Here is a 27,806-nt window from a genome sequence, read left to right as displayed (position 1 = left end):
GCAAATGTAGAACTAGATGTTACTACGGTAAAGAAATATAACTCCCATAAATGAAACAGAAAATTAGGCAATCTATTTTTAGATTAGTAAATACCGTATAGTCATCATCTGCGCCTAGCACTTACATTTTAATTGTTGTTCTAGCAAGTATTAATTTTAAATTTAATTAGAATAAAGTGATTTAATCAGTTACAGTAATTAAACATATTTTTCTTATATATGGCAGGTGATAAAGACTTTTCCATTTAATTTGTTAAATTGGGCTGCATAACAGAACATACCCTCATAATCCCGAATCTTTGACTATATGGGGATGAAGAGGATTTGCAGGTGCTTCGAGACTTTTGCTTTCTGTGCCTCTGATCTGGAGGAGTAGGGCAGTTAGGCCATCAAGATGTATCTCTCTCATCCTAGCGTTAATCCCGCTTGTCGGCCCGTCTCCATTTGGTGGTTTAAACCAAATCTTTGAGCTGACGTTGCCATTAAATGCGACCGAGAAATATTCCAACCGGCACGTTGCTCCACCTGCCCCCCTGGAGGGGGGGGGAGAACAAAGTAGCCAATTCATAGAGGGGGGTTATTAGGATGCATGGAAAATTTGGCCAGGATGCCGGGGTTACACCCCTACTCTTTTCGAGAAACACCCTGGGATTTTTAATGACCACAGAGAGTCAGGACCTCGGTTTTACATCTCATACGAAAGACGGCACCTGTTTACAGTATAGTGTTGGGGACACTATACTGTAAAAAAAAAAAACGAGCGCCCCCTAATGGCCCCACTAACACCTCTTCCAGCAGCAGCCTTAGTTTTTCCCAGGAGGTCTCCCATCCAGGTATTGACCAGGCTCACACCTGCTGAGCTCCAGTGGGGCTGCCAGCTGGGAGCTGCAGGGTGAGATGGCTGCTGGCTCAAGGCCATCAGAATGTCTAACAATTTGAATATGGGAGTTAAGTTGCCAGCTCAGCTTGTTGTGGTTTTCATGGTAGTTACTAACACAACAGCTCAAGAGACAAAGAGCTTTGTAAAGTGGAAATCAAAAAAAGAGTTGGTTTCATTGCCCACAAGAGAAATGTTGCCTGTTTTATCCAGTGATTGCCATACAGGGAGAACACACACATTAAGCTATAGAAGAAAAAGTGCTGTTAGGATGTTTTTTGTGACATTAAGCCACTATCATCTGACTGTTTATATTGTGTCCGTTATTGATTCAAGAATAAATTCCTGTGTCACAAAAGAGCATTAACATTTTACTACTGCAGGAATGGATTTATTTGTTTTGGAATTATCTGCCAAGTCTGTTTCCCCTCATGTTCCTGAAATCTTTTTTCTCTTTCTTGTGAATGTAATACGTCTACAGCATTGGTACAGTGCTATTTGCCCAAGGTCAGCGAGAGATGCATGAGAAAAACAATGCTAATGATTGATGTTTTATCAGCACCTCATACACAGTGCGATAATAGTGCCGCGAGGACATATGTTCTGTATCGAATGAGGGTTGGATCTCAGTCAAGGCCACGTGTTAGTTTCCTTGCCAAGATTCCACAGTGGGGAACACATCTCTGTTACAAGCAATGAAAAGGGTTTATAAGTTAATAATGAAACTTGTGGTGATTTGATTTTGTTGAGTCGTGTAACCAGAAATGACAGCGGCTGTTAAATGCATCGTTGGCTGTCAAATGCTCAGGATAGATCTTTCATTAAAAAAAACACAGGCTGTCAGAAATAAACTCAATTAAAAAAATGTAATAATGTCTTTATTGGGAGAGCTGGGTACTGGCCGTGACAGAGGTGGCACAGGGATTCTTAGTTCGTACTCCATCTGGGATCTCTGGTACTTAACTGGAATGATTAATTACCTAATTTAGCCAATTTAACTCATTCCGAAGTCTTAAGTGCTTGATTATTTGAAAACTGCTCCAAAACAGAATGGTTTATAGACCCTGGAGGCGGGGACTCTGCCTCTATGCTATGAATAGTCCATCTCATTTCCAGTTCAGGTACTGTGTAGAGAGATTCCATTTGTCATTATAAGTGCTGTTACAGGAATTGCTTGCATTTATATAGCACTTTTCATCCCAAAGGGTCCCAGAGCACTTTACAGTACACACTGTATGCAGTGGGAGAGGACTCACTTATCCACCAATGAAATGCAGCCTCACCTGTATTATATCATAGTATATCATTATGTTCCACTGCAGGTGCCACACTTTGCTGCAGAGCAGGTGGGGAAGTGAACAACTACTTCACCAGCTAAATGAAGAGGGAACCTTAGGTGTAAAAGATTGTGCAACCCCAGGATGGAGTTTAGCCAAGACAGCAGGCTAAAGTACACATACCTTTATGAGCGGTGCAAAGGAATTTCTAAAGACCTTAAGTAGACAGGACCATGGATTCATGCCTCCTTTGAAGGAGGGCATGTCCTACATCGCAGTTTCCCAGGTCACCATACTGGGGCTTTGGTTTAGTTTGGACTGGTCCTGGTCCATGAGAGAGTCCGACGCCTACTGGTCCACAAACATCACTTACTGTCCAACAGGAGCTTGGTTTTTCCTTGGGCTGCTTCCTCTCCTTCTCTAAGAGAAATGTGGAGGGTTTCTCACTTGCTGTCTGGACTCCTGGATTTTCCCTTGTGATCCGTGCAACACCTGGTTGAGTGTAACCCCAGCTGCATGATTAAATGCTGTGCTTTATATTTTCAATAGGCAGTTACAGTGAAAGGATTTTAAAGTTTATGCTGTTGACACTGTAAGCAGATCTAAATACCAAGGGACAGCAGATGAAGGCAAAATTCTCCGAACACTTTTGCTTTCCCTGAAAATCCTAAAGGAACAGTTTAAATACCACTGTGAGTAATGAAAACCGTATCATTTAGAGATCTTACCAGTTGCATGTCAGCAAATGTAGAACTAGATGTTACTGTGGTAAAGAAATATAACTCCCATAAATGAAACAGAAAATTAGGCAATCTATTTCTACATTAGTAAATACCATATGGTCATCATCTGCTGCCTAGCACTTACATTTTAATTGTTGTTCTAGTAAGTTTTAATTTAAAATTTAATTAGAATAAAGTGATTTCATCAGTTACAGTAATTAAACATATTTCTCTTATATGTGGCAGGTGATAAAGACTTTTCCATTTCATTTGTTAACAGAACATACCCTCATAATCCAGAATCTCTGACTATATGGGGATGAAGAGGATTTGCAGATGCTTTGAGACTTTTGCTTTCTGTGCCTCTGATGTGTGTGTGTGTCTGTGGGGGGGGGGTCTCCCATTCCTGCGATCTTCTGAGACCAAGACAGATCTGGAAATAAGTTGGTAACACTGCTGTCACTAACGAAACAGAGGAAGAAGAATACAGCAATCTCTCTTGTCATCTCCCCTCTGATGGGCTGTACATCTCCGGTCCCCTCTGGCCAGGAACCTAATTCAGAATGGCTCACACTTCTGAGTTGCCGGCTGTGTTGTTTTGCTGTGCTATTTGAAGAGGTAATGTTTCTGTATCGAATTTTGTCCCCCACATCTAGGATAAGGTTCTTGAAGCCTCATCTACTGAAACCTTTAATGCCAAGAGCGATTTTTTTGCAAGTACTACTAGCCTCCCACCTCCTGGATCATAGTACAGTACATCAGAAGGTGTTAAAGCACCATGTGGATGTCAATCTGTGCTTGCCATGACCAATATTAGCATCATGTTCATAAACAGGCTGGCAGAGACAGAGTCTCAGTAGCTGCAGGGCAGTCATCTCCGTTGTGTGTTTAGATATCTCTGATCCCCATGTTCATCAAGAAATCACAGGTACACATCTTACAGGAGACATTAAGGGGAAATTAAAATATGTATTTATTATATTACCTTTAGGTTCAATATATCTTACGGGTTGAAATAAACCTTTTATTGATGATATTTTTCACTAGGTTGAAAGACTTAGAAAACCAACTGATTGGGGGTTACGTTGTAAAGTTCGCTTGCCTGATACAAAAATGTTCATGGACATATCATACGGGATTCCAGGATTTACCCAGTTGAGACAATAGCAACACAAAAGATTCTTGGGATGGAATGCTTAAACATAGGGAATGCCCTTTCTGTTCTCCAACACATGCATCCATGTCTCTTATCAACACGTGGTTACAGACATTCAACCTGGCCAAATGTGGTCACCCAATGGACTGTTCTTCTTTGCATATCTGTGCTTCTTCATTCTTCTTCCTGTTAAAGGAAATGGCATGCTTAGATTTTAAATAATTAGTCCATATATAAGTGGTTAAATTCCTGAGTATCTGAATTAGGTTTGATGGGGGTGATGTACTATAAAAGCCCAGAATGAAAAACCATAGGAAACCTACCAAGAACATCCCTCATTTTCAGTGCAGGTAAATCATTATTCCTTTGCAGAATTTTATCTGTTCCGGAGAGACTTTATATGCAATTACCAGATGGTGGCTCAGATATTCAGGCAAGGAAGATGTCAGAAATGAGTGCCAATTAAAATCACCAGTCCTTTCAAAAATAAAAATAATGAATACGATCAGCAAGACACCTAGACATCTGAAAGCAGAATGAGCAAAAAAGCCCTAAAACAATATCTGAATTTCTAAAGTGTGTGTTTTTTTTTTACTGGTGCTGCTGTTGTAGTGACATACATGAACAGAATTTATGTAGAGCCTGCCAGTAATCTGCCTTGATGAAAAGCATTTAAGAGTAATTATGTGCAGTCTTTATCAGTGGCCTACAGTATCTATCTGCCATTTGGCAGCTGTGCTTCATGTAGCTATAAGAAGGATTTCTTTATACACAGTAGTGTCTTTCATCCCAGTGGGATCCCAAGGCTCACTGCATGTAGGTTTGCACTTCATTCCCCAGCAAAGTGCAGTATCCACATGGGTGGCACATGCCAGAGCGCACTTTATCCAGGGCACTCTTATGAACAGTGCCAGGGGTTCTCTAATGACCGGGTGGAGGGGTGGAGCGGTAGCACTGTGTCTCAGGATCTGCGCCTGTGGCTGGAAGTTTACCAGTTCAAATCCCACAGCCTGCAGAGGAATCCTACTCTGTTGGGCCCCTGAGCAAGGCCCTTAACCCCAACTGCTCCAGGGATGCTGTACAATGGCTGACCCTGCGCTCTGACCCCAAGCTTCTCTCCCAGTCTGTGTGTCTGTCTCTCATGGAGAGCAAGCTGGGGTATGCGAAAAGACTAATTCCTAATGCAAGAAATTGAATATGGCCAATAAAGTGATCTTATCTTATCTATCTTATCTTAATGACCAACTAGACAGGACCAACAGTCCAGTCTCTCAGTCGAAGGGCAGCTCCACCTAAAGCGCAGGGTCCTCATCATTTTAGAAATGCTAAGAACGTCCTCGGTCCAAAGAGTGCCACCTACTGGTCCACCAGCTCTGCTTGCAGCAGCAACCAGCTCCATTAACCTTAGGTTCTCTGGGGTGACCCATTTACCGGAGGCCAAGCCTGGCAATTGTCACAGGTGCAGCAAAGTCACTAAAAGTGTGGCCAATGTAGTCATAGCGATGGATGGCATGATGGAGAGGGTTCTTGTGTTCCTCTGTCCATCCACAGTGTGCTGGGTGCCCCTGGGCAGCTGACGCCTCCTCAGTCACAGTTTGGTGCTCCGTTAAACAGGTGGCGTTCCTGCTGGCATCTCTCCTGTGCTTTTCCCCCTGGGAGAGAACTTCTTGCTGTCGCAGAGGGACAGAGGGCCCCTCTGTTAGCGTTCTGCGGGACCAGACTGTCTGAGCCCACGAGGAATCTTGTGGCAGACTAAATAAAAAAAAAAACCCACACACACTTAAATCTCTGAAAATCCGAGATTGTTGCAGAGTCCTACGAAGAAATTGGTCTTTTTATCGTGCTGTTCTTGAGTGTGTGTGATGGGAAGGAGGGGGATTGCAGTTCTCGGAGCTGCTCATTTGTAGCGTAGTACAAGTGACCTTGCTAATGTCACATCTGCTGTACAGAAATGGAATAAGCAAGTCTGCATCATGACAGCAGGTCAAGTCCTGCGCTGCACTGCGTGCTCGAAGTGCCAGCCGATCACTGACTAATAACCAGCAGGCCTCTGTTAGCCAGCTGTCTGTGCAATAGCCTGCTCACAGACGCTGAAGGATTGATGCGACTTTTCTCTTTCCTCTGTCACTGCAACGTACAGGATATTAACAGATTATCCAAACGGTATTTCTTTATGATATTCCCTGAAGCGTTTCTATCTCCGAAAACTACGTGAACGATGAGGGACGAGGGGAGTGCATGCCCATAAAAGGTTCAGTAGGGTGTAGACAGATCTGATGACAGCACCGCAAAAAGCAAATAATATTTAAGCCAGTTGGTGTCCTTGTGTGAGGACACTGCCTATTGCATCACAGTTCGGCAAGGGCTTGAACTGCGATGGGTGGCTTTAGGGACATTTAATTTTGAGCATGTTTCCACAAGAAGAGGCTTTGCACAAATCCTGTGTCTGTCGTAGATGAGGGTAGTAGTTGCAATGAAAATCCTAAGCAAATCGCAGGCAAACCAGGTAGATGAAGGGTGGCAGTGGTGGAGTGGCTAATCTCCTTAAGTGATGCAACAGGAAGGTCCTGTCATAACTGTATTATGGCCCTTAACTCCTCTAACCCCAACAGTGTTTCTGTGCTCTGGGCTTTTGAGAGTCTCATGTCACATGGCAGAAAGAGGTGGTCTGAGTCGATGACCTTTCACTCCATTGACCCCCAGCAGTGCTGTCTGTGAAAAGATTGCTTATGGTTGCCACTCCCTGAAGCAGGGGTGATCAATGGACCAATAAGTGAATCAATAAACACCAGACTCACTACAGAAGCACACATCCCATTTTTCCTTTCAGCTGTAAGATTATGTAGTTAAAAGTAGACGCGGCTGCCGATTGTCTTAATTGTTGTTAATCGGTTTAACACTTGTTTTGTTTTGCTGTTGCCGTGAGTGCTGTGCGGGTGAATGCCATTATAAGGTGTGAAACTTGGACGGGTCTCTGGTTGCGGTGTCTTTTGGCTCAGTGTCGGGTCAGCTTCCTTGAGAGCTAGCAGGCACCAGAGCACAGAGCAGCGAACCCCTTGAGGAGAGAATCAAATTGCAAAGCAAACTGGAATGTGTGACAGCAGCACTTCACACAGAGGAGTGGGCAGTCATGGGTGACGCAATGAGCGAAAAGCCGTTGTTCAGTGGCCTTAATTATAATAATAATAATTGCTGACACTTATGAAGCGCTTTTCTGGACACTCCACTCAAAGCTCTTTACAGGTAATGGGGATCCCCTCCACCACCACCAATGTGCAGCCCCACCTGGATGATACGATGGCAGCCATAATGCGGCAGAACGCTCCCCACACATCAGCTATTAGTAGGGAGAACAGATTAAGGATGCCAATTCATAGATGGGAATTATTAGGAGGCCATGATTGGTAAGGGCCAATGGGAAATTTGGCCAGCACAGCGGGGGTTACACCCCAATTCTTTTTGAGAAATGACCTGGGATTTTTAATGACGACAGAGTCAGGACCTCGGTTTTGCGTCTCATCCGGACGACAGCGCCTTTTTACAGTGTAGTGTCCCCGTCACTATACTGGGGCATCAGAACCCACACAGACCGCAGGGTGAGCGCCCCCTATTAGCCCCACTAACACCTCTTCCAGCAGCAGCCTCAGCTTTCCCAGGATTCTCCCATCCAGGTACTGACCAGGCTCCCACCTGCTGAGCTCCAGTGGGCTGCCAGCTGGGAGTTCCAGGGTAATATGGCTGCTGGCACATTAATGATCAAATATTATATTATCACATTAATTATCAAAATTAACCATCCTCCTGTGGCAGTGCATGCATCCTCAGAGACACCAATTAGCAGATCACTACTCAATGTACGTCACGATTGTTTTTGGCTTTATTGATTTCTATTGTGATATAGACCACTTCTCTAACCTCTGCTTCTTGTGTTCTGCTGAAAAAAATAAGGGAAACAAACAAGTAAAAATATGAAGATATGATGTTTGTAATGAGACATGAGGAGCACATGGCACCATCATTTTCATGAGATTATTCAGTGCAGGCCAAGAAAAATTGGGAAGTTGATCAACATCAATTAGTCACTTGTTTTTCATCTTTTGTGATGGGTGTGCGCTTTGGTCTTCTGCATTTTGTGAATTAGAGCTTGGCGGCCTGTGTCTGACAAGCACCCACTTTTAACAAGGGGCTCGTAAAAACGAGAACACGCGGCTCATGAACTGTTTCTGAAAATAGAAAACCAACCCAATGGCGCTGCTAAAGTTTCACTGGGAAAAAAAAAAGTAATTAATGTAGCAGTAAGTTGAATTAGCATTTCCTCGGTTCGATCCTCTTTTTATTCCTTAGGCTTCCTGCGGGCTCTTATCTCTCCCAGGCAGCCTCCAGTCCCCCTGTCCTTCTGCATGAGCGTGACCAGCCGGTCCCTCTTCAGAGAGGGGAGTGTCGTCGCAGGCCGGAGTCTGCTGCCTGTTACAGACGACAGTTCCAGTCTGCCAAGCTGTTCCTTCCTCTTTCGGATTCGCCTGCTCCTTGCCAGCTCTGTTTACAGTGCGTGATAGTTACAGGACATGATGGATGGCAAAAACAATGGTTTTATTGCCCCTTCCAGGACCAGAGGCCAAGATATTTTTTTGCCTTCAAAAGCACAAACTGCGAGACAGAGAGAGAAAGCAAGACTGACATGTATAATATGATCAAGGCGTTTTCCAGTGATACCAGGGCTCTTTAAGCACAAGAGCATTCAGTTTTGTTCCCCACAAGAGGAGAACCCTTGAAGAAAGAGAGAACTGGGAAAGCATCTTTACTGCCCTTGGTGTTAGGGCACTGACCTCACAGAACCTTCCCATCTGGGAGAAAGAGTGCTACTCCCTTATCTACTATCCATTGTATCCCTACTGTGATATCGGCCATTCGTCAGCGCTTTACAAACATTCACGCTGTGCCGTTGCCTTAGAAGCTCCTTTCTAAGTTGTGTTGAACGTTGCTTTTTAAAAATTTTATACACACTGAGGGGCATTAACATAACAAATGCTATGTGTTCCAGTAGTCTTTTTTTGCGTTTTTAATGTCTGTCAGTATATAATCATAATCTTTATTTCGCATACTGTAGCACCTTTAAAAGCAACACTCACAAAGAGGGAATCTAACAATTGAAAAAGCAAATTACTCATGAGTGCCATGATAATACCGAACAGGAGGATATCAATACTATATTATAATATGACCGAGAGAAACAGGAACGCATATTGGGATGTTGGGTTTGAATGCAGCATGTCAAAATTCGAGGAGTTTTTTTTTAGAGTGACAGCTGTAGCTGTCGTAAGCAGATTTTTAATCTCCTTTTACTAGCTAATCCCAAACAGCAATGACCCACGAGAACTGCAGATCAACAGCGAAATAATTCCACGCTCTGCATCTGCCCTGCGATTGGAAGAAAGACATAACAGACAAACGAGAAATGATTTCTTTCAAATCTGCAGTAAGAAACTGAAAGCTGCGAGACAAAATCCATCCCACTGCTGGCGCTGGAATTAAAAACCTTCCAGAATAAACCTTTAATAATAATAATAACAACTCCTTACACTTCTATAGCACTTTTCTGGACACTCCACTCAAAGCGCTTTACAGATGATGGGGATCCCCTCCACCCCCACCAGTGTGCAGCCCCCTCTGGGTGATGCGACGGCAGCCATAGTGCGCCAGAACGCTCTCCACACATTAGCTCTCAGTGGGGAGGAGAGCAGAGTAATGAAGCCAGTTCAGAGATGGGGATTATTGGGAGGCCATGATTAGGTTTGATGAGGTACATATTCTAACGGACGCTGGTCCTGACTCCCGTGAAGTGCGTAGTTTAGGACCCTGTGCAGACGGTATAATCCGGAAGTGACTGGAGTAGGGCTATGGGGAAAATGCAGTGAGGAATGGAAGGGATGGCGAAAAGGGGGCGGTGCCGACAGTGATCGGGTGCAAGGGGGAAGCGCAGGCGAACAAGTCCAAAAATCCGGGCGCAATACAAAATCCAAAGCTGGGTGATCCATCCGAGACAAAACAGGGTTAAAATCCGGAATGGGATCCGGAACAGGAACAGGAGGTTCAAAACAGAATGACGAGGCCAGGCGTTCCGAGCCCCGGACTCAGCTTGGTCAGGACGCCGATCGGAAGCCTAGGCCCTCAAGTCGCGGACATAGGGCGACTTCCAATGCAGAGCCCAGAGCTTCCGGAGCAACTGGTTTAAATAAAGGACGGAACAAAGGGCAGGTGAACATGATAATGAAACTAAAATACAACAGGGTCGGAGCGCCCTCTAGAGGGGATGACGATCGTGACACATATTTAGGCTTGAGTCGGTCTCTGAAGAGCCTGAGGCTGTTTTGCTGCCCAGTGTGTTCATGGGCCATTGCAGGAGTCAAAGATCAGGGTGCTGATGTCAAGCAAGTGGATACATTCCCATGCTGATGTTATATCTTACTCTTCTTTAAAATCGTTTTTGTTTGCTCGGCCCATGCAAAACAAAACCTTTGCCATTTAAAGTGGAAAGCGGGTGCTAATTTGGCAGACTGTGACTTGCGTGCTTTAAGGCTCTGTGTTGGAAAACGTTAGGGTTTTATTCATTTGTTGAGAAAAGCAGAAAAGAACTGAGAATTCCATGACAACGCCTTGAAGTTGTTCAAAGCCTTGCGAGAGAAAAGCTCGGAAGATTGCTGTAGCGATTATTTTAGCAAGTCAGCAGCTGCCTTAGAGAACCTCTGCAGAGCTGCTCTTGAAAGAGATCTGCATATCTCACCCCCCTTCCCCTCCTCCATTCACAGGTGCTGCTCTCATCAAATACACACTCTCACACTCAGATCTTTCAGGAAATCTAAGGGGTGCGAGCTGCAGAGGAGCAGAACAAATATGTTTTCTGTATGTTTCCCCTGTTGGGTGTGTTTGTGCTGTGGAAATGAAATGACAGAGTTGTGGAGACTGTACAAACAAGACGTCCTTGCCTGAATCCCAGATCCCATGTCCTTTTCTCGTAACTCATTGCCAGCAGCTAAGGCGAGTGGATAAAGGCAGAGGGACACAATCAGAGACAAAACAAATATGACATATGTTTGTGCATGAGCATAATGCATGTTGCATTGCATTGTAAATAATAGAAATAGTGTAATTACCATGGTTTTTATCTCACCTACAATATCCTGATTAGGATTGTGTGTGTCTTCTGTGTTGTCAGTGTTACGGACCTCTTGCTTCAGGTTTAAATGGCAATAAGGGAATCTGTAACTGGCTAGACCTGAGCAAGTGGGAGGATCGTAATGTCTAAGTGTGCAGTAATTGGCTTGACCTGAACAAGGGGGAGGGGCACTGTATTTAAGTGTGCAGTAATTGGCTTGACCAGACCAAGTGGGAGGGTCATAGTGTTTAAAAGTGCCTCTGCCCTGTGTTAATCGTTGGGGAAGAAGTAGTTGGGAGTTTTCAGCCTCGAAATAATTTAAGGCTGTTGGATATTTAGAAATAGTGAATAGTTGAGATAATGGGTGGAGGAAGAGCTCTACTGTTTGGGGTTACCTTTCAATAAAATGTCTGTAGTTCGTTTTTGCTGTATTTTGAGACTCACGGTGCTGTTTTCGTTTAACTAACATTTTGTAGATTTTTCCACAGGTCAGGTGTCAGGTGAGACAGTGCAGATGAGTTCAAGGTGTTAAGACACATTAAAGAACAGATGGGAATATGCAGAGCTGAAGCCCAAGATACACAACACAGCATTCTCTTTACACAAAGCTGTGGTTGTATTTTATAAATGTTCATCAGTCAATTCATTTACCCTCCTTGTATCGCCAAGCATTTAACATTGCCAGAAATAGTTCTGTGTTTTTGTGTTTTGCTATTGACTGTTTGTTATTGTGACTTGCTTTATTTGTATTGACCTCTGGTAGAAATTCGCCCTTTTTTATAAGGCGTGATTTTTATTAAGTGTTTGGATTGCCTTTATGGAGGATAGGGGGTAGAGAAACACAATGATGGATTAGTAGTATAATCGGGGAGAAACAATGAAATCTTTCCTGCCTTTCATATATCTTTCTTCTGTCAGAGCTGAGCTATAATGCGGAGCCCACAAATGGCTGTGCTGTTCCATACAGTACTTTTGTAATATCTGAGGCATTCTATAGAATTGAATCTATGAATGGAGTGGAACTTCAGATAAGCTCAGGGGTATCTTTGAGCAATACTATCTTTAGTTTAATTTGCCTTTTAACAATTTTATGCAGTAAAGTGGATTTAGCAAGGAGCATTACATAAAAAAATGTATTCCAGCATACACAGTATGCTTGACCGACTCATTTTCTGATTTCTGGTGTTTAATGCATCAATCACAGCATTTATGGAATACAGAACCTATTTGTAAAGAGTTGTTGAGAAGGGTTATAGTCTATACACAAGTGGAAGCATTCTATAAGTTTAGATGTTATCTGAGGAGAGCTGTGATCTATGGACAAATAAAAGAGCTCTGTAGGCTTAGAAGTTCTCTCCTCCAGATACATCCAACTGGTTCTTCTGTGAAGAGAATTTCACAGGCAGAGCATCCGTGTCAATCTGCTGAAGCTCAGTTAACTCACTGTCTGTTAGGTTAATGATTTAATTGCAGAAACAGTGGCAGTAACTGTGGGGAAAAAAACAGCCTTTTTTATTCAAAGGGAAGTGGGAGGCTGTGTGCAAAGCAATTTTGTTCTCCATTAGACACTTTGCTCTTTGATTGAGGTATCAGAACACTGTAGGCGTCCTTAAAGAGGTGGGTGGTGGACCCTAGCAGCTATTCACAAAGAAAATGAAACAAGCACGCAGTACATTTGAAAGCTGCTCCTCACTTACTTCACTGCAGTGTTATTTTTTTTTGCGTCAGACAAGTCTGCTTAATGATTTTTCCTTTCAGTTATTGTGCTTACCATTCTTGGTAATAGCTGATAGATTCCTTTTCGAGCTGTTAAGAGTCAATTTTCTTAAACTCCCAATTTCATGATTAGTGGGGCCAACAGGGGGCGCTCACCCTGCAGTCCATGTGGGTCCTAATGCCCCAGTATAGTGGCGGGACACTATACTGTAAACGGGCACCGTCCGTCGGATGAGACGTCAAACCAAGGTCCTGACTCTCTGTGGTCATTAAAAATCCCAGGGCATTTCTCAAAAAGAGTAGGGGTGTAACCCCAGTGTCCTGGCCAAATGTCCCATTGGCCGTTACCAATCATGGCCTCCTAATAACCCCCATCTCTGAACTGGCTTCATCACTCTGCTCTCCTCCCCACTGAGAGCTGGTGTGTGAGAGGACTGGAGCATCATCCAGGTGGGGCTGCCAGAAAGGCGCTATATAAGTGTAAGCAATTATTATTATTAGTAGTAGTAGTAGTAGTAGTAATAATAATTATGATTGGAGATTGTTGAGCAACTTTGTTAGAGAAAGGGGTGCATGTGAAAAGCCATTTATCCTTACAAATGATGTGTTTGACAGGGGGCTGGAATCTGCAGGACTAGGAATCACATGTGTGAATTCATGTACTGTAGTGGATTCTACGAGACCATTGCCCTACAGCAAATGAGAAGAGTGTTCTCCTGTTTGCAGAATTGTAAGGATATCTGATGAACTCTGGGACTATGGAGGTTTGGAACACTGACCTGGTTGCTTTCCCAGGAAAGTCTGCTTTCCTAAAGATGCACTGGGATATACAGTAGATTTTACATTAAAGATTAACAGTTTTTGTGAACAAATCAAATATTATTTAAACAGCGTTGCAATAATATACAATAATCTAATTGGTGGTCAGACAGTCCATTATAAAGTGATCCCGAGACATTGAAATCAAGATTTCTCTCTAAGGTAGGCTGCTCCTCTCAAGAGACCAGAGACCAGCTCTGTCACACAGAGCTGCATCTCGGGCTCTGAGGGTGCAGGGCTGCAAAGCTGGTACTGTTGAGAGTGGGAGCTGTTGAGGTTCCTTAGTGCAAATTCTCTTCTGGATAGGTGAAGCAGTCTTGAAAATAATTCTGCAGGACAGTAAAATACACAGTGGTGCAAAATGGTGTCAGTGGGTATGCAGCAGCTTGGAAGCCTTTGCTTCAACCATTTTGCTTTTTGTTTCCTCTCCTCAGCAATTCTGGTTCCACTTTTTCCAGCCCTCTTCATCTAGGGCGCCTGCTCTTTTGATCTGGGGATGCCCCGTTCTGTTCTGAAACCAGTGATTTCTAGAATTGTCCCGTTACACTACCTCCATTGTGAAAAGTAGGGTGCAGACTAGGGGCTAAAACCTAGGGGGCCCCAAGTATAAGCCTGCATCTCATCCTCTGAGCATGGTGCTTTTGAACCAAAGCTTTTAAGCTAGTTTCCCACTTATTTAATACCTCACTCTAAAATGTATGAAGTGGATTGCTATGAAATTGTTCAGTTGCAGCTCTTATCTTGGTTGCCTAGGGCTCTGCTTGCTTTTCTGCACATATTATTCCACTCCTTCGTTGACTGTGACCACATCGGGCCCTTCCTTCCTGCTGAGCCTATTTCCTCTTGCTCTGAACCTTAGTCATACTTTAAAGAAAGCAGTTGCGTTCATTGCCTTTATATGTTCTTAAATAAGATCACTTTATTGGCCATATACAATTTCTTGTATTAGGAATTTCTCTTTTCGCATACCCCAACTTGCTCTCCATGAGACACACAGACAGGGAGAGAAGCTGGGGGGTCAGAGCACAAGGTCAGCCATTTATACGGCGCCCCTGGAGCAGTTTGGGTTAAGGGCCTTGCTCAGGGGCCCAGCAGAGCAGGATACCTCTGCCGGGCACGGGATACGAACCGGCAACCTTCCAGCCACAGAGTCACCACACCGCCCTGCACTGAAAACATTCAAAGGCTATTTGTGGTGCACATCCATTGTCATTCAGATCAATTTTTGAAATGCAATGCACAAGTATCTCAGGAAGCTGGGCTTGTTGTGCTTTCCTTTAGAGTGCTTTTGTAACACATTACCACCTACTGTATCCTCTAATCATCCTTCAGATTCCCTCTGTCTTATTTATTATGCACAACACCATAAACTTCTGATACTGTTTTCCCGGTAAGTCGCTTCTCGGATGGACCAAGGAGCTGTGGGGTACCAGCTGACGCCCCAGTTGTTGACAGAGCCCCCCGTCTGGGGAGTGCCAGGACAGAGCACTAATGCGCTTAGTTGATCCGGTTCACGGGTCTGCAGTCATTTGCTCCTTGAATTAAACCATCAAAGGGTTCTTTCATCCAAAGCCTTTTCCTGTGTGTGTTTTTTTATTATGTTCCTATCCCAGAGGGTAAAAGGGGAAAACTTACAGTGCTTAAATAAGAAAGCCTTGTTCTTCCCCAAAGGGTCCTGTCCCATTTTCATGTGGACTATATAAAGTCAGCCCACCGCTGTGTGGAACAGCGATGGTGGTGATGCTGACGGTACCGAGTTAGGGACTGTAAATCTCAACTTTAAAATGTACAATGTACTCAGCTGAGAATATCCACTTTCCAGCTACAGATTTCACTGCAAAGCACTGGCCAGTACAGTTTCACATGCAAGAGAAGAGACAGCAAAGTGTGTCACTGCACTGACCAGTACAGTTTCACATGCAAGAGAAGAGACAGCAAAGTGTGTCACTGCACTGACCAGTACAGTTTCACATGCAAGAGAAGAGACAGCAAAGTGTGTCACTGCACTGACCAGTACAGTTTCACATGCAAGAGAAGAGACAGCGAAGTGTGTCACTGCACTGACCAGTGCAGTTTCACATGCAAGACAAGAGACAGCAAAGTGTGTCACTGCACTGACCAGTACAGTTTCACATGCAAGACAAGAGACAGCAAAGTGTGTCACTGCACTGACCAGTACAGTTTCACATGCAAGAGAAGAGACAGCAAAGTGTGTCACTGCACTGACCAGTACAGTTTCACATGCAAGACAAGAGACAGCAAAGTGTGTCACTGCACTGACCAGTACAGTTTCATATGGAAGACAAGAGACAGCAAAGTGTGTCACTGCACTGACCAGTACAGTTTCACATGCAAGAGAAGAGACGGCAAAGTGTGTCACTGCACTGACCAGTACAGTTTCACATGCAAGAGAAGAGACAGCAAAGTGTGTCACTGCACTGACCAGTACAGTTTCACATGCAAGACAAGAGACGGCAAAGTGTGTCACTGCACTGACCAGTACAGTTTCACATGCAAGAGAAGAGACGGCAAAGTGTGTCACTGCACTGACCAGTACAGTTTCACATGCAAGAGAAGAGACAGCAAAGTGTGTCACTGCACTGACCAGTACAGTTTCACATGCAAGAGAAGAGACAGCAAAGTGTGTCACTGCACTGACCAGTACAGTTTCACATGCAAGACAAGAGACAGCAAAGTGTGTCACTGCACTGACCAGTACAGTTTCACATGCAAGAGAAGAAGTGGCACAGCAGCAGCTTAAACACTATAAGAGCTCCAGACCACAATGTTCCCAGCAGCAAAGCCGAGCTGATGAGTTAGAAAAACCACCCGCTTGATCAGTAAGACATACTGTACAGTAGCAGCTGCTGATATTACTAATACTCCTACTACTAATATTATTGTAAGTTATATAGTATATTATTATTTTTATTATTATTATTATTATTAATGTCATGAATAATAATGTAATAATAATTAATAATTTAATTTTAGTCTACTTCAGTTCTACAAACATACTTCAAGCTGTGCCCCAGGTTAGTGATACTGTTTCCTGGGGAATAGATCAAAGGCGATGTTAAACCCTGTGGGAGTGGAGGGGAAATTAAACCGGGAATATGATACCACTCATACTGATCCAGCGCTTTTAATCTGGATTTAACCTGCTTTCAGGGAAATAAACAACTGGAAAGAGATGCTAACAAAAGCACAATGTTATTACTCGGACATCAGGATAAAAAATAAATTACCATTTCTATCGTAATGGAATTCAGCCCATTCAAATGATTTCACTTTGTCACCATAGGTTTTTTTTCTTGAACCTTCCACAGCCTGGACGTTACTGTGTTTTGGGAGCCATATTAAGTTTGGGTTTGTCGAATTGGTACAGTAGAAAAAAATATTGCACAGCATGTGCCCAGCCGAACACCTGTATGTGTTGCACAGGACACACCATACCTGATGGAATCCTCAGTTTCTTTAAGCTGGTATTGCACCATTCATAAGCATAACACCACTATGTGCATCCCTGCTAAAATACATGACTGTGACAGCAGATTGAAACGTACCCGAAACCGGTGTGAGTCAGACTAGGAGAGTAGAAGTGGTCGGTGACCGAGGTGCAGTCCTGTGACCGTGCAGAGCTTTCCTCTCATGGCAACAAGATTGACTCCAGTTCTGCTCGTTGCATCTGCCTTCAGATGCTGGGGCTGCGTGTCCTGTAGATTTTAGAAGCTATGGAGAAGTAGATCACTTACATGTTGAGCCTAGAAGGTGGAGTAGCAGAATGTGGCCAGCAGGTGGCAGGTTGCCATTACAGCACTCAGTTTTGATCAACCCTGGTCCTGAAGTGCTGTGTTCCTGCAGGTTCTAGAGGCACCATTCAATGAGCTCCTGATAAGGACACTGCTGATTGAACTCGTTATCCACTGAATTGGTCCAATTACGTCCCGCAGGTGGAAAAAACTTGAAAACCCATGCAGCACCCGGTGACCAGGGTTGGCTCATATTCCAGAGCTGTTGTGCTGTGCGTTAGAAACGGTGGCAGTAAAAACATGTTAAAATTAGACGTGCTTGACAAAATGAGTAATTCAGTTTCCTGCTGTGCATCTCAGTGGGGGATTGTGATTTATGGTCTCTGTCAGGCCGAGCTGGAGGAGGCTGGGCTGGTGGCAGATACAGCGTGGTGCTGAGGGCTCGAGTCCGGATGGGCCAGGGCTCTCCAAGACGGAAAACCACAGGAGACACCACGAGGAAGATCACCATTTTTCTGTTGTTAATAACATGGAAGCAGAATGCTTAGTACTATTTTTATTCATTGCTCAGTGTTTGTTGATGGGTTTCAGATCATATGAATGTCGTTTAATTGTGCAAGAATTGCACTGTGCTCCAAATATCGTGCATTTTTCTCACGGCCCTTTAATTCTTTCTCCCATTACCCATTCGTTGTGAATACAGAACCATCAATAATGCACTAACCCATTAGTGTTAACCCTATGATAATGGGGAATGGAGAATCACTAAAATTATTTCATACTGTGTCCAATTATTTCTCGTGCAGACATTGCAGATAGTAAAGCTGAAGGCGGAGGAGCTCCAATCAGGGTCTTATTTTAATCTGGTTCTCCTTCTCCTCACAAGGAGAGCTATAAAATTGCATCAAAGTGGTGTCTTACAGTAAGATCAATATCACATTTCCCCTCTGAAGAGTCAGGGTTTGTTGTCCAGATGAATAATGTATTGTCTGTGGTGTTGCACTGTGTATGGAGTTGGTGACAGTGATCTGTGTTTCATAGATCCTGTGTCTCTGAATCCTGAGATGGAGAGTTTTCTGGCCTGTGATACCCTGTACAGCTGGATTTGTAAAGCCTGTCAGTGCTCCTGGTATACTGAGAGTCCTGACAGAGCCACAGAGTAAAGCAGAAGAGAGAACCCTATATTTTAAATCAGTCCAGTGCTAAATACTGTATACCTTTTTTCTTATTTTAGAATGCTGTGTACGTCTCTCAGATGAGTCTCAAAACATTTCAGTTCTGTCGTTGGTCTTGGGCTTCAACAGTGTGAGGACAGTCTCCCTAAATGGTGTTAATTTCCTCCATTAATATGTCCAGCAATGCTGAACACCCACCTCGGGTCACATCCTGGTGCAGCTGCTGAGCAGTTTGGGATCAGGCGCCCCGGTGCTTCGGAACTGCGCTGTATCAGAAGCTTCTGATTTATTTGTGTACTTTTTTAACCTTTTCATGCTGTTGCAGCACATTCAGCTTCCTGTCACCTTTTTGTTTATTACCTCCAAAATGTCAGAAGCTCCTGTGAATAAATTCCCTATGCAAAAGCATCGGCAGAGGTACATAGCAGGCGTCTGTAGTTGCACCGCAGGAACCGAGATAGAAAAGAGCAGCATATTGCAAGTGTGGAAGGAAAAATCTGAAAAGCATTGTGACATTTTGAATTTCCAGACTGTGATTTGGAAAATCTCCAGTTCGTAGTTGCTGTTGTTTTTTTTTTCCATTTTAAGAGCAGCTGCAGTCCAGAAAGTTCCTGTTATCTGCAAACAGAATCACAATAATGTGCTCAGATGGGACTGTGCTGCAGGAACTCTCATTATGTTCATTACTGGCATCATTGCCAGCTCTGTAATGGCTCATTGCATTTTTTTAAGTGCTGTACAGCGATGCACATCTACTCTCCTTTTTCATAACCACTTGATTTAATCATAGACAGTTTGAAGAACTCTCATTAAAATGTACACTCCTGCAAACTGGCATGGCTGAGCAAGCTTTTACTCTTGGTCAGCAGCCTGGCAGGGATGAAGGAATCTTTCAGAAGTGGACTAGTGGGCCTCTTGTTGCTGTCAGTGGGTGGATTTCAACTGGAGAAAGAACAGTGATGAATTTAGATCAGCAGGATGTGGAGTAATATGCAGTTTTTCAGAAATGTCCGGCTTCAGTATACAGTACTTATTCTGCTGAATTATTTTATCAGAATAATTTATTTAATTTAACTCTGTTATGTAATTTACAGTGAACAGGAGTTAAATGGTTTACATTAGTGTATGTGAGAAGTCATTTTCACATTAAATAAAAACATGAGCTTCTAATGTACCAGTGTAATTACAGTATCTAAGATGGACAATTTCAAGACTTGCTTTGAGATCAGAGACTTTTGCTTTGTCCTTTAAGGCTTGAAATAGTTATAGACAACTCTTGGTCTATGCTGAAACAGAGTTTTCTCTGACTCTTAAGCAAGGCATTCATTTTGATTGACAATGCTGAATCAAAGAAGGATTTCACTGCTTTAACAAACGAAGTCAATCAAAAAAGAAAATGAAAGTCATGTGATAAAAGGAACAAGTAAAGGTTTATTCCGTGCTGGAAAGAGAAGAAAAGAAACTGTGGGACCTTCTTTGACCCAGAGAAGGTTTACTTGTTCGCTTGCAGCCTACGCATGCTGACGCAGCTACTTACTTGAACTACATAATTTAATAAAATACAACAAAAGGAGAATAATTAACTCCATCAACAAAATGCAGCTCTACTAACACAGTAGTTATTGAAAGTAGTTTATTGATAGTAGTAACATCAATAGGAATGTAAAAGCAGCAGCAGCAGTAGTTATAATAAAAATTAAGAAAAACTATTTGTTTAAAAATATCACACACATCTTGGATTCTCCTACCATGGTATCACTGTTTCTGTGTTCTGTCTGAATGGGAGGAAATTCTGTTCTCTACCCCAAGAAGAGAAGTTAAATATTGGGTAATAGTTCTTGAGAATAAATTGGTAGGAATAGTGGTTTGAGTAGTGGTACCTTTAACGGCCACGATCTTTCTGATCTCTCCAGCTGCATCCTCACAGGGGGGTTTCAGAACTGCTCTTGCAAAAGACATCCGAAACCAAAATGATCCTGAAACTTGGATCACACCTTCCCCTTTCTCTAAATGGCAGGCTCATCTCCTCCTAAATCCTCTCTTTTCATTTGCAGATTTCGGCTTCAGACCTCTCGTCCCGTTTTCCCTGAGTTTGGGCGTTCACTCTCTCCAGCCTCATGCCTGTTTCCTCCCTGCTCCCCACCCCCTCTTAACCACTCTGTCTTTTATTCTCCCTTGCTGTATGTATTTGCTACTTTCCCTCTCCCCCTAAGAAGGCTCCACAGCCAAAATGTTGTTTCTTTTCCTTTCAGCACGGAATAAACCTGTTCCTATGTGTGCACATTTGTCTCATAAGAGCATAGGATGTACAGTAATACTGGAGGACATGTCTTGGAGCAGCCATTATGATCAGTAAGGTTGTGGGATTACCCTCAGGCTACCGAGCCATGTTGTTGAAGCTGATCCCCTGGCTTCTTTCAAGAAACAGCTGCATGAGATCCTGGGATCAGTTAACTACTGTCTTCTGAATGGGCTATATGGGCCAAATTGCCTCCTCACATTTTTAACTGTTATGATCTCTTATCTCTTATGTTCTCAGTAGCAGCTCCTGTGAGACTTTCATCCACACTCTCACAGACAGTAATTGCACATTGCAGTTTTAGTCCTGAACATCCTGGAAATAAGCCTGCCGAGCTGAACTGACCCCTAACACAAACTGAAAGAACCCTGTTCCATACACTGTCATTTACTCATTGTTAAATTTGAGAATTGTTAAATCCACAAAGGAAACATAAAGGGGAGTTTCTGAAAGCCAGCTCATAGTTCACAATAGCTTCTGATAGTTGTGTTATAATACTTTTTAAACCGCTGTGTAATATGATTTGTATGTATGCTTTACTGTATAAGCATATTCTATCAATTGAAAATTAAATCTGTGAAAAACTATTTATCTAACTGCTTTATCTTCATATATGTGAAATGTATATATTTTAGAGCTTTAGTTTTATCATATTTCCTTTTTTTCATTATATCATGTTAGCTTGCCCAAAGGGTTAGGGCAGCCAGTTGACCTTGGACCCCAGGGGTTTTTTCTCTCCTTACGAAGGAGTTTTGGGTTCCTCTCCTCCGTTGTCTACTGGTCTTTTCTGTTCTGTATTGACAACATGTCTGGTCACTTGCACTGTTAAGTGCCTTGAGGCAACCTTGTTGTGAAAGGCGCTATATAAAAATAAATTGAATTGAATTTTTTTTTTAATCTAAGACTGGAGTATTTGCTTCGAGAACATTACCCACTCCCATGACTTTCGTGAAGCTGTTCTCCGCTCTGCAGTCATTGCACTTCCACGTAGTTTCCTCTTCTGTCCTCTGGTTTGTGTTTCACTGTTCGCTGTGATGAAATCCTCAATCCTTGTCAGTGCCCTGGGGGACTCTGGATATTTGTATCGGGTTCCCTCGTAGTCTCCTCTGCTCAAGACTAAAAGATTTGGTTCCTGCGGCCTGTCGATGAAGGATAGTCCCTTCTTCCCCTACTGTATGTATCTCGTTACTCTTCTCTGGTCTGATTCCAGAGCAGCAATGTCTTTTCTATAACTTGGGGATGTAATAAATAATAATAATAATTGCTTACAGTTATATAGCGCTTTTCTGGACACTCCACTCAAAGCGCTTTACAGGTAATGGGGATCCCCTCCACCCCCACCAGTGTGCAGCCCCACCTGGATGATGCTCCAGTCCTCCCACACACACCAGCTCTCAGTGGGGAGGAGAGCAGAGTGATGGAGCCAGTTCAGAGAGGGGGGTTATTAGGAGGCCAATGGGAAATTTGGCCAGGACTCCGGGGTTACACCCCTATTCTTTTCGAGAAATGCCCTGGGATTTTTAATGACCAAAGAGAGTCAGGACCTCGGTTTTACATCTCATCCGAAGGACGGCGCCTGTTTACAGTATAGTGTCCCTGTCACTATACTGGGGCATTAGGACCCACACAGACCACAGGGTGAGCGCCCCCTACTGGCCCCACTAACACCTCTTCCAGCAGCAGCCTTAGTTTTTCCCAGGAGGTCTCCCATCCAGGTACTGACCAGGCTCATACCTGCTTAGTTTCAGTGGGCTGCCAGTTGTGAGTTGCAGGGTGATATGGCTGCTGGCGTAATAAACATAAGATCACATGGTTCTTAGCTCTTCTCTTGCACGTTGCCTAGGAATGTTGTCTCTGCGAGCTCAGGCAGGTGGCTGACGTGCTGCTCTCCCTCCTCCCCTTGCAGTCATGCACACCAGCATCAGTGAAATCATCAGGGAGAAGACGGTGAGGCCCTCACGCCGAAGTCTGCCCTGCCTGGTCCAGAGCCAGACTCACCCCCAGAGCCTCAACAGGGTCCTGTCGGTCCACCCAGCCGGTCAGGTGACGGCGCAGCCCCCGAGCGCCAGCCCCTCCGTCGACAACGTCGCCTATGGCAAAGGTCAGTCTCCATGGTTACTGCCACACCCCCTCCCCCTGCCCCGCCCACAATCCCACAGTGCTTTTGCCCCAGATTCACAGCCGGTTCCTCACACCTCCCTCTTAGTAAATGCACTTATTATTTCTGTATTTCTCATTAGGGGGACTAATTAACATTTTTAGAGCCTTATTAGATATGTGAAGGATAAATCAGTAGTAGGCAGTGCATGTATCCCTGTGTTTTTTCATAATACAGGACAATAATAAATAAAAAATACAATTCATTTCCTGATTTCATGAAAATTATGTTTTGAAAGAAAATAAAAAAAAACAGTCTGCTGTCTGCTATTATGTCAACAAGATGATTTTTTTGGGGGGTCAGCTTCCTTTGGTTAGGAAAATTATACATCACACCCAAAGGGTTGTGTTCAAGGAAATTTCACGAGAGATATTTTCAGGTGAAGCAATCCCTATGCAGGTGAAGAGGATCTCTCTGTGAAGTTCACTCATCGGGAACACCTGGGTCTTAAGGGAAAGACCTAATGACTGGATTCCAGAAAGTGACTTTATCTTCTGTAGATCATTATCTAATTGCTCAGCAAAGGTTATTGACTCTCTGGGCCAGTGTCTTGTTTCCCCCTCTTGGGGAGTGCCTTGTTTCTCCCTGTGCTGGCTGCAGCAGGCCTGAAGACGTACCTGGACAGACAGCAGCTGCCCAGGAAGTGTGGAAGGATGACACAGTGGTACACTGTCCTGCAGCTGTGGATGTGCGATGCCATTTAAAACAGGGGATTGAGAAGAACAGCAATGGTTTAAAACTGCCTCCTCCACAAACTTCAAAACCCACGAGCCTTTCGCACAAAACCTATTGCTTGCACTGATTTGGAAACATGACCAACTAGTTTGTGATGCCCAAAAAAAAATCATCCAGAAGCATTTATGACATCTATAAATAACATTGGTGGCATTATTAATAATATCCCGGTCTGGGCCGGATTCTCAAGTTAACACGATAAAGGGGTTTTCTGCTAGTTTTGTTTTTGACACTTCATCTCATTGCTCACCTCCCATTACGAAAATTGGCAGGACATGAATCAATTAAGAATAATGCTCAAGCAGTCTGGATCAGAAATTTGGTTTAACGGTATCGCCCACTGCTGAAGATGGCTCAGCTGCCAAAACGTGTTTTTTTTTTTCTATCTGCTTTTCAGCATGGAATTAACCTCTACTTCCTCCTTGTCTGTGGTGGTACAGTAGCTTGTAAAATTGAAGTCTTCCTATGGATCTTCAAGGCTTATAGCATGTAGTGATGTTCTTTTGCCATAATTTCGCACAGTTGATAGCATGGTGTGCCACACCTCTTGTGTCTTTTTATTATAATATCACCGCATCACTCTGCTTTTACCGTGTTATACCACAGTATATACCACAGTATACATAACAGATGCTATAAACTAGTTAATACTGTTCTCCCTCTGATGTAAACTCTGGAAGGTAAAGTGCAGCCTACCCAGATAAGGAAAAGGCTTTGGACTCAGGAGTCGATTTTACTGTATGTTTAGTCAAGTAAGGAGAGCCACAGAAAGCAATATGAGGTGGTTTTATCAGCCTACAAAATATTCTCAGAGAGACAGCTGCAATAATGCCCAGTATACCCAATAGAACCAGACAGCTATAGATTTCTGAGGCACCCTTCGGCAGAGAATTGCCTTCGATGATGAACATATTGTTCACACTGCACGCGTGTCCACCCTCCCTGCTTTTCTCACCAGCTGATGGGTTTGGTAGCATAGCTGGACAGGGGATGAAGGAGTGAAGGTGGCACATCTGGATGAGAATGAAACTGCTGGCAAATGCTCAAGAGCTGTGCTTTAATACTTGCAGGGCCCTGAAGCTTTCTTCATAACTCCAGCGGAAGAGGAACAAAACATAAAAGAACTAGCCGTAGATTGGAAAATGTCTTACACTAATTACATACTTGTTTTCAGTTTTTTTCCCTTCTTTGTAAAGTGACACTGGCAAATCTCTCTGTATTCCTTTTTTTACAGTTTTGCACGAGTGTACAATTGCCCCCATTTATAGCCTGCCAGTCTCAGTGCTTGTCCAGGACGTGGTGGTGCATCATCATTAGTATTAATCCTTTATTTGACTGATGGTTTTTTCTAGAGTTACTACATTTATACCCATTTAAACAGCTGCCTATTTCGTCACAGCAGTCTCAGTGAAGAGTTTTGCTCAGGGGTACACTAGCCATACCCCACCCAGCATTTGAACAAAGTCTTCTTAGGAAGAGTCCAGAGCCCCCACTGCCCCTTCGCCTTGCAGCAACAGAAGAATAAATAGCACACATCTTGAACTGCCAGAGGAAGAGCCCAACAAGCAGAGTTCCAGCTTGCAAACTGGAGATCATGACAGTTCTACAGACCACTGACTACTTGGCAGTTGTCAGAAGCAGTTGAGATCAATTGTGTTAAAGCTTCTTAATTTCAAGTCACAGGTAATACATCACTATCAACCAATTGATGAGCCATAGTAGTTCCAGAGGGTAGCTGCGTCACATCCACCACCACACTCATTCAAGGCCCTTCAGGACAATTCCGGATCACCCAGACAGCATCTTGTACCTCCAGCAACCTTATTTACTGTATCTCTTGCAGTAAATGCCCAGCCATCTACACTGGAGAAACAGGAAGGAGACTCGGAGACCGCTTCAGAGAACACGTCAGGGCTGTGAAGATTAAAGATCTCTCCAAGCCCATTGTGTCTCATTTCACCTCTGACGGCCACGACCACTCTAATCTCTCCGTCTGTGTTCTCAAAGACGGTTTTCCGAACTCATACATCAGAAAGACCACCGAAACCAAACTTATCCTGCAGCTAGGATCACACATTCTCCCTTCTCTTAACGACGGACTACTATTCTACTAAATTTTCTCCATTCATTGGAAGTTTCATTTCACACCTCTCTGCACACATTCTGACTTCTGACTTCACACCTCTTGATTGGCCTCTCTTTCTGCCCCCTGCTCCCGCCTCTCGCTCCTCCCCCCTCCCAACCTTTGTTCTCCCGCTACTTTACCTTTGCCTACTGCCCTGTCTCTCTCACACCTGAAGAAGGCTCCACGGCCGAAACCTTGTGTTCTCTTTCTTCTTTTTTTCAGCATGGAATAAACCTATTACTTGTTCCTATTGATGAGCCATGCCCTTAAGAGATGTTTACAGAGGTTGAGAGTCATTATAAATGCCTGCAGTGCTCTCTTTACTCTAAAAGATAAATCAGGTGAAAATGGGAAGAGGAATGGATTTTACTTTTCTGTGGTTTGCTTAACCAGTAGTATCTTTCCCCCCCCTGTTCTCCTTCAGGAATTGGAATGGACGTGAAATAAAAAGTGAAAGATGTTCCTGAATTCTGCAATGGGAGGCTCAGTACTTTCAGAGTAGCACAGTTAATCATGTGATCTTCCATTTGTTCATGATGTGTATTTGTTGTGGTGTTTCTGTATAGTAAGAGACGGCACACATGATGCTGTTAATGTGGCATTACTATAAATCAAACAATCATAGGAATGGCTAATAGGTTCGGGCGTGGAGCCTTCTTCAGGTGTGAGAGAGACAAGGCCTGACACACCTGAAGAAGGCTCCATGGCCGAAACGTTGTGTTTTCTTTCTTCTTTTCTTCAGCATGGAATAAACCTACAGTATTACTTGTTCCTTTGCAGCCTACGCATGCTGACACAGCTCCCCACCTGAACTAATCATAGAAATAATTCTTAACACTTTACTCCTGCCATGTACTGTAAGTGAAGCATTTGACCTAACAAATTTAACACCACTATTGAAGAGTTATACCATAAAGTATTTAGAAACAAATGAGATACGAGCTGCAAATTGCTTATGCTTCCTTCTGAAATCTATCATAGGAAGGAATGACAGACTGGGCTTGTTAGTATAAGTCTATACAGTAAGTCTAATTTCTAATTCTAAAGCGATCCCATGGTTTGCTGTATTTTCTTCCGTTTCACCACAATTTCATGGTTCTTTCATGTTTTATCACAGTAGATGAGTGATATAGTTTACTTTAGTGAACGTCTGCAAAACTGTGCTGCCACCAGTAATGGTAATTAAGTTAAGATTGTGGAAGAGGTTATAGATTTTGTCTTTTATTCCTCCATAATGCTCTTAAAGTTCTGTAGGCTCTGCATTTTAAGGGTTTTATGATGATGGATGGCTTTTCCTTCAGGAATAAGGGAGATTGTTTTTTTTACAGATGTAGGCTGAGAGGATTAATGAATCCCACTGGAATTATTGTGAGCCACTGATTCTGTAATCCGCATCAAGAATACCTTTACTTCAATCTATATGTCGATACTCATCAACTCTTGAGTCATGGCTGCCTGAACGTCCAGTTTTTTACCTCAGATTGGAGCAAGATCAGAATGACTTTCCTGGCTAAGGCGGCAATGAGGACAGCAAAGGCACCGGATCAGGTTATCGATCTCTTCAACTCAATATGGTTGTCATGAGTGCAATTGCCCAGGATCTGCTCATTGACGGCATCGTTAAAAAATGTGATTGTTTAATCAACACATTGGTTCAGTTTATCCAACAAAAAGAGGGTGAATGAGCACTGACCTGCTCAAAATATCCTATCAGACAAATCAGTCAGTTGGTCATTGGGGCTTTGTGTTGCTGTGCGTTTGCTTTTAATCAGCAGCAAGGTCTCAAAATGCATTCCAGTAATTTAAACGCATCTGAAGGTTCAAAAGTGTAATCCACCATAT

General features: G+C 43.4%; 1 protein-coding gene across 7 annotated transcripts in view; it reads left to right on the top strand.

The window, feature by feature from the left end:
* Nucleotides 1–27,806, top strand: part of ano3 (anoctamin 3) — a 112,143-nt gene that overhangs the window by 37,474 nt on the left and 46,863 nt on the right. For 4 of the 7 annotated variants that reach the window (XM_088610985.1, XM_088610982.1, XM_088610983.1 and 1 more), the window contains one exon: nt 22,853–23,047. The exons of 1 other annotated variant lie outside the window; for it this stretch is intronic. In XM_088610985.1, coding sequence (XP_088467111.1) covers nt 22,853–23,047 — 195 coding nt within the window. Of the gene's footprint in view, nt 1–22,852; nt 23,048–27,806 lie in introns of those variants that run through there. 2 more of the 7 variants (XM_088610989.1, XM_088610988.1) reach the window with 2 other exon arrangements.

The sequence above is a fragment of the Lepisosteus platostomus genome, chromosome 18 (assembly GCF_059453375.1).
Source record: "Lepisosteus platostomus isolate fLepPlt1 chromosome 18, fLepPlt1.hap1, whole genome shotgun sequence".
NCBI lineage: Eukaryota > Metazoa > Chordata > Actinopteri > Semionotiformes > Lepisosteidae > Lepisosteus > Lepisosteus platostomus.
This window is presented reverse-complemented; position numbering and strand designations above follow the sequence as displayed.